General features: G+C 48.1%; 1 protein-coding gene across 1 annotated transcript; it reads left to right on the top strand.

The window, feature by feature from the left end:
• The first annotated feature begins 6,650 nt into the window (after positions 1-6,650).
• LOC149365869 (nucleoredoxin-like protein 2) lies at positions 6,651-8,757 on the top strand. The gene is made up of 2 exons (XM_089547465.1): positions 6,651-6,944; positions 8,456-8,757. Exons 1-2 carry the CDS (start codon positions 6,664-6,666, stop codon positions 8,613-8,615), a joined length of 441 nt encoding a protein of 146 aa, XP_089403591.1. The 5' UTR covers positions 6,651-6,663; the 3' UTR covers positions 8,616-8,757.
• The last annotated feature ends 4,008 nt before the right edge of the window (positions 8,758-12,765 follow it).

Raw genomic sequence — 12,765 nt, 5'->3', positions numbered from 1 at the left:
TTGCATAGTCGCCGGTGACACTCGTCAATACGCGCGAGGCTGTTGATGTGACGCGGATCGAACAATGGCCGCGTCCCGTCGACGCTGGCCCCGCATTCGCCTATACTGGACGCGTATACACGAGAGATCGTGTGCGTACAGCCCATGGTCTCGTAGCTCGCGCAATTGTTCAAGTTTTGCACTGTGGAAGGATACTTCAGAAGGAGTTCAGTTGGGACTGGTTGGTGTATCTCAACCCTTTGATGCCCAAATTATGAAGTAATGCAACAAAAAAAAATAATTACCTCCATATTATGCTAGTTAGTGAGAGAACAAACGCGGGTTAATGACATCCTAGGTTCTCTCAGATCATGAATGGCAGTTTACCAATATCCCTCAAGAGAAAAGTATACAACAGGTGTATCTTAGCGGTACTCACTTATGGGGCAGAAACGTGGAGGCTAACAAAGAGGGTTAAGCTTAAGTTAAGAACAACGCAGCGAGCTATGGAAAGGAAAATGATAGGTGTAACGTTAAGAGATCGGAAGCGGGCATAGTGGGTGAGGGAACAAACGCGTGTTAATGACATCCTAGTCGAAATCAAGAGGAAGAAGTGGACTTCGGCCGGGCATTCAACGCGAAGGCAAGATAACAGGTGGTCCTTAAGGGTAACAGAGTGGATTCCATGGGAAGGCAAGCGCAGCAGGGGGCGGCAGAAAGTTAGGTGGGCGGATGAGATTAGGAAGTTCGCGGGGATACGGGGATACAGTGGTCGCAACTGGCAGAGGAGAGGGTTAATTGGAGAAACGTGGGAGAGGCCTTTGCCCTGCAGTGGGTGTAGTCAGGCTGATGATGATGATGATGCTAGTTAGTGTACCCACAATCAAAAGCCAGTATCAAAATTATGTTAGCGCCGCTAAAATTTAAGAAATCGGCGCTCGCTTATTAGAAACTGCTAGTATTTGGCTCATTTTGCGCAGCTAGACCGAGTTGTGTAAAAGACCAAATCGAAGGCGTCAAACCAACCTGAAGGCCCAGAAGCTGTAAAACAAACTGTAAAACATTTTTGTTATCCTGCAAATGCCTTCACATTTTCCCCATAACATTTTTTCAGAAAATGAAAAATGAAGAAATAGTTATTACGTCTTCTCTGGTGGAGTCCGTGTGACGTCACTACGCAGCCACTCGTGATGTCACTACGTTCTAACCACTCACCGCGGCGCATTGCAGTGACGTCATGCGTGACGCCACTGCATGCCGACCAGTGAGCGTGGCGCAATTTTGCGCCAACGACGCCGACACCGCTGGACCGGCAGACTTGCCCTTACCAGTTGCCGGTGCAAAATAGAAATTGTGTTGGTATTCGGAGCCTGTGTGAAATAAGTGCTCCTCTACAGCTGCACGGAAGTTGAGGAAGAACATGGACAGCAGACCTTGATGACGAATTTCCATGTACATGTTCTGCTTCCGCGCTTCTTTCCGAGCTTGATACCGATTTCAATTTCGCGCCTATAAAGATATAGAGGGTGTTTCACCTAAGACTTTGCACAGTTTTAAAAAATAGGCTTTTTGAATTAGAAGACCGCTTTTTTCGGCATAGCATTGTCAGCAGTGTAATATATCAGAATACAGCTAAGGCGTGCTACAGGCTGGTTGACTAATATTGAACTTTTTAACTGTTACTGTTGGGCTCCTTAATTGTTGAGAGGCATGCAGCCCACCGTAGTAACATCCATATCAGTTTTTGAAATAACGAAAACGCGGTTACCCTCGACGCTGTGGTCCAAAAAATTTGGGCTATTTTGACAAGTTACATGGACTGGAGAGGTTGCTTTGCCTGCAAGCTTCTCGAAAGCGCGTGTATTTTGGCGCGATGTAGCCAGAATTTGTTGGACCACGGCTCCGAAGGTAACCACGTTTTCGAAATTCTAAAAACTGATATTTATATTACTTACGGTGGGTTACACGCCTCTCAGTAATAGCTAAAAAGTTATCTAATCAATATTAGTTAACCAGCGTGCTAGTTAGCACGTCTAAACTGTATTGTGATGTACTACACCGCTGACAATGCTGTGCCGAAAAAAAGCGCTCTTCTAACTCAGAAATTCAATTTTTAAAAATTGTGGAAAGTCTCAGGTAAAATATTGAGTATACCCCAATGCTGATCGATTATTCACATAGTCTCTGAACATTATGAGGTTGTGATGTGTGTCGCTTTCTGCGGCTGCATGAAGATGGACTCTTGAAAAGACGCCGAAGAAGAAGAGGAATCTCTCTCGGCTGTGTGTCCCTCAACCGTAAGTTGATTCCTCAATTCTTGTTTATGAGCCGCTTGAGATTAGCCTGAATGAATTTTTATCCTTTTTGGATCTACATCAAACTCTGGCCAATCCCCCACCGCGGTTACGTGACATCGCTTCGGGGGCAACAACAACAACCTTAAGTTACACGGAACGAAGGAAACCGTGATCACAGTGAACTTATTAACCACTCTTGTCCGTGAATTAACGGTATACAGGAATCCGGTTTCATTCTGCCGACACTTAACGTGGTATCTGGCGATGTTTTCACAATGCTTTGGTGGTTCAACGTTGTGAGTGCGGCCGAGATCATAGCTATAGGCGGATACAACTTAAAGGTGCACTGAAGAGGAATCTGAACTCGTCTTTTTGCCGCGGGAACTCGATCTACACGTTCCCAGCATTCTTAGAAACTCGGATTTATTGCCCTGTGTGGCTGATTTTCCTAATTAAATCGAATTAACGTCCGGCTCCCGCCTTTTTTTTTTTGAATTCTCCCTCGTACGGTAGGCGGAGTCGACCAACGCGTGGAGTGCCTTGCAGCCAGCTCCGTGGAGGCTTTGCTTTTGCTTTATTTTGTTTTTTAGGTTTCCGTGAATAAATAGTTTCATTCGCAGATAATATAGCCGCAAAATAAGCCCGCAGAAATAAAAATACGCGCGGACTATTTGCTTCTACGGACTACTACGTATTACTCCGCCGATGGCAGAGCGGCAAGCCGCCAAGCATGGAGGTAAAAAAACTCCATACCGCCAAGGAACTGGGTGAAAGGCACTCCCCACGTTGGTCGACTCCGCCCACTGTACGAGGGAGAATTAAAAAAAAAAGGCGGGAGCCGGACGTTAATTCGATTTAATTAGGAAAATCAGCCACACAGGGCAATAAATCGAAGTTTCTAAGAATGCTCGGAACGTGCAGATTGAGTTCCCGCGGCAAAAAGACGAGTTCAGATTCCTCTTCAGTGCACCTTTAAGAACGAAGCGGCTTTTCCCGGTCAAAGGACCGACCCTCTTCCAGCCAATGGCGTCGGCCGATTCTCATTGTCCTGCTAGCGTGACAATGAAGGGAGTGGCAGATGAAAGGGGGATAGTCCCCTCCTCCATAGTCCGGGATAGACCCCTCTCTTCATTGTGGCTCTGCTCCCTGCATTGTCACCCTAGCAGGGTCATGAGAATCGGCCGACGCCATTGGCTGGAAGAGGGTCGGTCCTTTGACGGGGAAAAGCCGCTTCGTTCTTAAGTTGTAACCGACTATAGCAGCGACAAACTGTCCTTGTTCATCAGTGAATGTGCACACTCAGGCCGAGTTTTTGGACTTGTGTCAATGTTTCCGCAATTCGAAAACCGGGTGTTCAACCGAAACGGTCACAACACACATGGCCGACGCTGGATTTCCGCTATTGTGTCCACGATTGACTGCGCACCTCTTATCATAATGACGAATAAACTATGGCCGGATACAACTCAAGACTGAAGCAGCTTTTCCCCGTCAAAGGACCCCCTTCCAGCCAGTGGCGTCGGACGATTATCATGAGCTGTACTAGCTTGACCGTGCAGGGAGTGGCGGATGAAAGGGGATAGTCCCCTTCCTCCGTAGTCGGGAGAGTCTCCTACCTGCATTGTGAGACTAGCATGTTCATGAGAACCGGCCGACGCCATTGCCTGGAAGGTGGTCCTTTGTTGGAGAAAAATCCGCTCCTTTCTTGAGTTGTACGCGACTGTAAGTTCAGAGGAAGTCCTTGGTTAACCACCTGTTCGTCAGGGTGACAGTACTTGGTGCATAACGTGTCACGCAACGCTTAAAAACAGACGTGTTGAAACGAACAGACTGAACCGAAAATACTCGTTTCCTGGGAAGCTTCCTTCATGCAATGATGCTTTCGCTCTGTGTTTAGCCAATCGATCTTAGTTTTGCGCAAACCTTTTTTCACTCTTGGACACTCTGTTCGTGCATGCTAAATATGACGACTATAAGGGACAACCAAATGAGGAGTTGGATGCCCCCATATTAAGAGCCGAGGTCAGGATGGAACTGCTGAAGCTAAAACGAAGGTCAGCCCCGGGGCTCGACAGAGTAGAAAACAGATTGTTGAGAAATCTGGATGAAGAATCAATCAATAAATAGCCTCACTAGGTATCTCAACCAAGTGTGGAAAGCAGGCGCTGTCCCCGAGGAGTGGAAGAAGGCCAAGATCACGCTTATACACAAGCAGGGCAAACCTCCGAGCTTGGAGAACCTCAGGCCGATCTCACTAACATCATGTGTAGGGAAACTGCTTGAGAAGGTCATCCTGACCAGACTGACCAAATACATGGAGGATAACGGCCTCTGGCCAGATGAAATGGTCGGATTTAGGCCTTGGCTCACCACCCAAGATACAATGCTAAGACTCTATGGAGATATAGTAGATCAGCTGGACCTCGGCAACCTGAAGGCGATCTTAGGTATAGATCTTAAAAAAGCCTTTGACAATGTCAGCCATGACGCCATCCTTGATGGGCTAAATGAGATAGCTGTAAGAAAAAACACCTATAACTACATCCGATCGTTCCTAAGGGACAGGACTGCTATCATTACCTTTCAGGGCATCACATCCGATGAGTTCCCCATGGGATGCAGAGGAACCCCACAAGGGGCTGTCCTCTCCCCATTTCTCTTTAATCTGGTAATGAGGGACCTTCCCCGCAAGCTTAGAGAGATAGCAGGCTTAAACATCAGCCTCTACGCAGATGATGTAAATGTCTGGCTAAACAAAGGAGGCGAATCAGAAATGAAAGAAAAGCTACAGAAGGCAGCGGATATCATTAACGAGCATGCGAAATGCGTGGGTCTCAGCTGCTCTCCGCAAAAGTCTGAGCTATTTGTAGCAATGAGCAAGCGCAGTCAAAGGATACCGGCAATCGAGGTTACACTTGAAAATAGAACGATACCAATTGTCGAGGAAATAAGAATCCTAGGCATGTATATTAACAGAAAAGGGAAAAACAAAAGTACGCTAGACAAGCTCAAAGCGCAAGCTGAACTTGTCGTCAGAGCCTTCAGAAAGGTATCTAGAAGGGGGGAAGGACTCTCAGAGTCCAGCAAACTAAGACTCACGCAGGCCTTCATCGTTAGCAGGATATGCTACGCAACCCCATTCCTGAAAATAAACAAAACCGAAGAAAAGGCATTAGACACAATCATCAGAAAATGTGTCAAACGAGCGCTAGGGCTGCCCATTTCCACGTCCAATGATATACTGGAGAAAATGGGCCTGCATAACAATTGGAGAGAACTGACTGAAGCGGTTAGAACATCGCAAATCGAAAGGCTAACATCCACACCCGCAGGAAGGAAATACCTAGAGCTAGCGAAATGGGCAACCGTAGATAGCACAGTGAACACCAGAACAGATCTGGGAAGAGAAATAAGAGAGCATCTTATTATCGCTCCCATACCTAGAAACATGCATCCCATCCACGACAAAGGCAGAAGGAAAAGCAGGGTCGCACAGCTGACTGCTAAGCTAGGCAAGATGCCACAGGGAACCGTGGCCTACACTGATGCCGCGGTAGGCACGCTAGGAGACACCGTCTCCGTAGCCGTCGGGGACTCAGGCAGAACGTTACGCGTTGTAAGACACCTTGACTTAAAACCCCTTGTGGCGGAGGAGGTTGCAATAGCGATCGCTCTAACTCAGCCAGGTACCAAATACGTAGTAAGCGACTGCAAAGCCGCAATTAGAAATTACAGCAAGGGACGCATCCACGAAATGGCGGCTAAATATCTCCCACAATATTCTAATTATCTGGACCCCAGCCCACTCGGGTCTGGTTGGAAACGAGGCCGCCCACAGGCTCGCCCGCTCCTCTTTACCTCGGGGAGCCGTGGACACCTCATACGAATTCAGCACTAAAGAGGAAACCAATACCTTTAATAGCATCACAGACATTCAGAAAAAGAACAAAAGGATCTATCCTCCTCCGGATAGATCGCTTAGCTCGGCTGAGGCCTATGACTGGAGAAGACTCCAAGCTAGAAACTTCGCATCCCCGCTCTGGAGGAGCTGGACAGGAGGTGACACGAGGGAGGATGCGGAGGTGTGCGAGTTCTGCGGGCATACCGCTACACTCGAACACATACTATGGAGATGCCCCAGTGCCCCAGGATATGGCAGAATCAATAATGCAGAGGAATGGGAGACCATACTCAGAAGTGCCGACCTTAGCATACAACGATACGCTACCCGCCTGGCAGCAGAAGCTGCGCGACTATACCGTTGCTAGTCTTCCAGCTGCGACGCTGCCCCTCCCCGGACGCCTGCGTGCGGACCCGGAGGGGCACGGGTCTTCTTCTGGCGGAAATAAAGTTTCTTCACTCACTCACTCTCCAGGCGGAAGACACCATGGACCTGTTCAGGGGCAAGATGCTAATTCAGAAAGACGGTTCCGAGCACCTTGCCGACGATGTTCTCAAGGACGTCAGTGTGGTGGCACTGTTCTTCTCGGCCGGATGGTGCCCATCGTGTCGCCTCTTTACTCCTCTATTGGCCAGGGCATACAAGGCGCAGCGGAAGGTGGAGGTCGTTTTCGTCTCTGAGGACCGCTCGAGCTTCGCCATGATTGGCTACATGCGGCAGAGCCACGGAGACTGGTACGCCGTCAAGTACGGGGACCCTCTACAAGAGTGAGTGATCGGAAACTGCACGGTCTTGCCGCCGTCAGGACGTTATGCTGGAGTCTGGAGACAAAAAATTTAGGGGGCACTTTGACGAGCTATAGTGCGCGAGATGAAAGCCTTGCCACGCAACTTTGGCTAATACTTTTGATGCATCTGGGAATTAATGACTAACTAGTCATGACTGGTTGATGACTAGTTAGTCGTGACTAATTAGTCGATGACTGGCAAGTCATGATTGGTTCATGACTAATTAGTTGATGGACTGGCTAATGAATAGTTAGTCCTGACTAATTAGTTGATGACTAACTGGTCATGATTGATTAGTTATTAAATAGTCATGATTGGTCAATGACTAACTAGTCATGGTTGGTTAATGACTAACTAGTCATGACTAATTAGTAATTAATTGACTGGTTATTGACTAGTTGTAACTAATTAGTTGATGACTGGTTAATGACTAGTTATTCATGACTTGTGACCAGTAATGACTAGTTATGACTTTCACTTCAGATGTGACGGACGAACGAACAGATTCATGACCGCGAGTATGAGCTAATAAAGGCTTTCGGCTGAATATCGACTCCAGGCAAGTGAAGTGAATGTTCCTTGAACGAATGCGTTGTAGGCAGTTGCGACCATACCCAACAATTCTGGACAAAAGCATTTTTGAGTGGAAAACCGTTTATGAACGCAATTTTTTCATAGGATGTAGGATTTCACTATAAAAATCAATATATCCGCAGATCACCCGACGGCAGTCGTGAATTTTTTTTCGTTAACGTTTTTGATATATCGTCAAAAGCTTATGGCAGCCTTAACTGTTCAATGCGATCGATGGAAACAGCTTTAAAAGAGAGATTGCTACGTATCAGAAGACTGGACCATTACCATCAGTATTTCCATGACAGTATTTTACAATTTTCCAGTTTTCAATATTTTTGTCTGAGAATGCTAGACATGAGTAGCAGCGCCGAGATTGAACTTGTGGCTTGAGCTCGTGCTGGCTGTTAGACTATGAGCCGACCTTATAAATAGCTGTTCTCCCATCGGACTTCCGCCTGGCCTCCTGACTACTTAGCAGAATAAACATTCGGAGAGAGGCTTGAATTTTATTTAAAAAAACACAAATAAGCCTATATGGGAGTAAAAAAATGGCAGTGGCTTATCCCGGCTTTGCCTGGATATACGTAGCGAAAGCGAGCGCAACGACGAGGCAAGCGGTGTGACGTCATACCAAACGGCGGCGAGGCGCGCGGTGTGACGTCATGCCAGATGGCGCGGCGTCCGCCAGCCGCGGCGGTTGCTAGGCAACGGCTCAGGGCAATACCTCCTAGAAAGATTTCTAGGAGGTATTGCTCAGGGTCGGTCTCTGTGCCTCCTCGGAGCACCGCCACAGCGAAATCGCAAGTTCGTGGCCAATGCAGCTTTCGCTACAAAATGAAGTGAGCTGTTATCTAACACACTTACGCTATCGGGTCAAGGCTGAGCTTTACAATTTTTGTTTATTTTCTATGCAGGGAGCTGAAGACCAAGTACGGTGTCAGCAACATTCCCGCCCTGGTCGCCATCAGGAAGGACGGCAGTGTGATAAGCGCCAATGGACTGTGGGAGGTCGTCACCCACGGATCGCGAGCCTTGCGCGCTTGGGTCAAGCCGGTCAAGCCCACCCTGAAATGAAGACTTTTTCGGCGAGGCCGCGCCCTGGCGCTGGAAGCGCTCACGACGCACCCAGCGGGCGTTTTTGTAGATAAAATTACTCATATTTTCCGTTCTTGTTGGCACCAGGTCTCAGTCTTGCGATGTACGCCAACATTTCCGACCGAAACCAAGGCTAGCCCTCTGTGTTCTAACAGGATTGTTTTGTCCGTTTGCATCTGTAGCTGAAATCACTCGCAAGTGGACTGGCTGTCGCGGAGCGGAAATTGAGCTTTCGCTGAAAACAAGGCATGCATGTACTTATAACACCCGATTGGATTTCGTGTATTCCGCGGCAGCAGCTGAAATGGCAACCTCTTCATAATGTAAGCTTCTCGATTTTTGCAGGACGCCGCGCTTCGGCAGATACAGTCATGAGCAATAGCTTTCGCGATCTAATAAAACAAGCAGCATGAAACAGGACATGCGACAGCAGAATGAAACAAAGTTCGGTTAAGCTTCGTTTAACCTATAGCGCAGCGAGAGCTGTCGCTAGTAGTGTAACCTTGGTACAGCTAGGTTTTAAGCATGAAATGCTTTTAGCCCCCGTTGTCGGCAGTGTGGTGACGTCACGCCGAGACCGAAAGCCATCATCCGGGCACTGAAATCCACTCATCCGGGCACTGAAATCCACTCATCCGGGCTCTGAAATCCGCTCATCCGGGCACTGAAATCCACTCATCCGGGCACTAAAATCCACTCATCCGGGCACTGAAACCCAGTCATCCGGGCACTGAAATCCAGTCATCCGGGCTCTGAAACGAGAACATCCGGGCACCGTACGAGACTTAACGAGATTTAACGAGACTCTCTAAGCCCTCCTACGCGACCGGCATGCAAGCAACGGTTGGTCTCCAAACGAGTCACAAAAAATAACTGCTGCCAGTGCCTTCTCAATGTTTATCAAGATATCAGTCGCGCTGTGCGTTTGATAATGCACGGAATTATAATTTCCGATTTCTAATAACGCGTGCAAAAAGCACATAAATGCCACGTACACTTCGTTGTCGTACGTGATCTCTTAGGGGCTTCGCGCATTGAAGCAAAGCTGCGCAGGTGCACAGGGGCCCGGGGGAGAAGAGCTGCGTTCAAAGGGCAAGGCATCGCGCCGAACGGGTGGTGGCGTTCCTCCCTTGCTTTACGGTGCGGTTCGGGTGTCCACCGAGATGACATTAGGCCCGTAAACATTTCATGCTTACTCTACTCTCGGTTACGGGAGAGGCAGAGATTTTTTTTACGTCACGAATGTGCGGCGGCGCTGGCGTCAGCAGCGACTTGCGTTGTGTAAAGGCAAAAGGGCAGTTCGCTTTGGCTATGCCACGCTTGCGTTTGCGTGTTTTAGAGCGCAGCTCTTTGGCGTCCGTTCCTGGGTTTCGCGTCGTCGTCGGCCTCGTAACCAGCTCCGCCCCCAATGTCACGCTTTTCAATTGGTCGAAATGCTCGTGACGTCACAGTGCGCGAATTTCAAATGGGGCCAATTGTACTTTGGCTAGTAACCATGCAACCAATCAAAGGGATCGTATAGTGATGCTGCAACTAAGTTGGACTGAGTTTAGTTAATTGCTTACTTAATCAATTAGCCTAATTAATATAGAGGAGAATGAAGAGGTCAGAAGAAAAGAAAAGAAAGACGCGCGCCGCAGCGACAACAGCGTCCGCGGAAGGAGACGCTGCTGAAAAAAACATAAGTACGAAGCCGCGTACAAGTGCCGCGAGGCACTTGTATAGATCTCGTCTTTGAGAATCAAGCATTGCTGTACCAAGTCGAACATGTATCAGTCTATTTCTTTGCCTCAATCTATCGAAAAGGTGAAACAGCTTATTTGCTGCGCTGAAATTTCGCATTAGGAAGTAACGTAATCGTCGGTAATTTTTTTTTAACATATTTGGTGATATTCCGACAAGTTGTGGTGCGTTTGGTTGAGCCTCTAGGCAGGTGAAAGGAAGCGGCATAAGTTTCTTAAGTTTACTGAGGCCATATAGAAGCGATGGGCAGCGGCCATGGAGGGACAAGTTCGACGAAGGATTGGCTGCGCGCCTAATACAGTCGAACCTCGTTATAACGAAGCGGTTTATAACGAAATAATGAATGTAACGAAGGAATGACGATTCCCCTTGGAAGCTCGGTCAACACGTGCTATAACAAAGTTACGGCTATAACGAAGTAATCGCCGGGCGCCTTCAAAATCGTTATAACGAGGTTCAACGCAAGTTTATGCGCGATATTCCATGTGAGCGTATTCGTATAAGTTGAACACAGGGGGTCCTTTTCAGATGCCAATAATCCGAATTACGTGCCGGGAATCCCTTCGCGCAAAAAAAGGCAAAATTTGAGCTGCAGCTAGTCACCTTTATTTATTCATTTATTTTCAGATATTGTTAGCCTTTGCGGGCTGTTACAGGATGAGAATGGTATAGTCAATTAGTAGAGCACAGCTCCAGCTGTTTTAGAACGGAGTATTATTTCCCAGATTACCTGAATTCTCCCATTGCGGGCCGATCAGATACCTGGCGTAAACAGCTAATACCACATTAGAATCTGCAAAATAAGATCTCTGGTCATGCAAAATAAGACGCGCACTTGAATGCAGATCTTAAAAAAAAAGAAGAATGGCTTGAAATTTTTAGTTCTGCAGCGCGAACGCAAATTTCGTTGGAAGCTCGAGGAAAACGTCCATACATGCGCTTATGCAGCTCTCCCGAAGCCAAGAGAACAAAATGAGCATTCTTGCGGATATTACCGACGGAGCGAGACGTCGACTCCTGCCACAGATCATTATTTCATCAAGCAGAATGACGCATTTAGGTGCGCTGCGCATTCGACAAAACTCCGAAGAAGAGATAGATCGCATTTGCCTTATCCAAAGTAACGGTGTGACAAACCGCTGCGGTGGCCTGGTGGTTAAGCATCTGCCTCGCATAAGGGAGGTGCGGGGTTCGATCCCCAGTGCCGCCGGGTACCCACCGGTTATGCAATGGGTACACGCTTGCCCTGGCCTGGTGCTCGGCTTCTCTAGGGTGAAATGCTTGGGAAAAAATATACAACAGCTGTATCTTACCGGTACTCACCTATGAGGCAGAAACGTGGAGGCTAACAAAGAGGGTTCAGCTTAAGTCAAGGACAACGCAGCGAGCTATGGAAAGGAAAATGATAGGTGTAACGTTAAGAGATCGGAAGCGGGCGGAGTGGGTGAGAACAAACGCGGGTTAATGATATCCTATAGTTTAAATAAAGAGGAAGAAATGGGCTTGGGCACGGCATGTAATGCGAAGGCCAGATAACCGCTGGTCCTTAAGGGTAACGGAATGGATTTCGAGAGAAGGCAAGCGTAGCAGGGGGCGGTAGCAAGTTAGGTGGGCGGATGAGATTAAGAAGTTTGCGGGAATACGGTGGCCGCAACTGGCGAAGGACAGGGTTAATTGGAGAGACATGGGAGAGACATTTGCCCTGCAGTGGGTGTAGTCAGGCTGATGATGATGATGATGCTTGGGAAATGGGTCTTTGACCTCACCTTGAGCAAACGAAGGTACCTTGTGCCACGGCTCTCTTTGGCCGCAGATGCCCTTGCGCCATAAAAATTCACTATCATCATCAATGGTATAACTTAAGTGTCCAATTATGTTCCGCGTTCTTCAGAGTGGAGTCCATGGCTCGGAGAAAACAGGTAGCACATCAAAAAGTTCGTCATGTGAAAAACCTGATTCGCGTCATGCATCGTGTCGTCCTACTCCTTGCATTTAGCAAGTCAGAGACAGGGAACCTTTTGTTTCTCGGCTCGTGTCCCAGCCTGTACTTTAGTAGCCCTTTGGATGGGCGCTATGTAGCGGCTGAGGCGGTTGTGTCCGGAACGGTGCTCCAATCCTTCGTCTTGATACGCAAAGAAACGCTACGTTAGCCCGCAACAGCTGGTGAAACCCAATAACAAATGTTGCTTGGCGGCGCCTTATCAAAGTGGTGGCATACGCCGCGAAGCACGCTAGCTTGTCGACTCATCGCGCGAGCTGCTTCTCGTACCGAGCGCAAAGGGGTCTGACTGGGCACTTTATATTCTCGGACCACTATAGGTGATTCAGCGATGCATCTGAGCTGTTTGAGCCAACGGCGGCGCGTCCCGGACACTTATCTCCCTGA

Source organism: Amblyomma mixtum, chromosome 1 (genome assembly GCF_055824585.1).
Source record: "Amblyomma mixtum isolate Tamu chromosome 1, ASM5582458v1, whole genome shotgun sequence".
Taxonomy (NCBI): Eukaryota; Metazoa; Arthropoda; class Arachnida; order Ixodida; family Ixodidae; genus Amblyomma; species Amblyomma mixtum.
The sequence above is the reverse complement of the archived record's forward strand: the minus strand, read 5'-3'. Positions and strand labels throughout refer to the sequence as shown.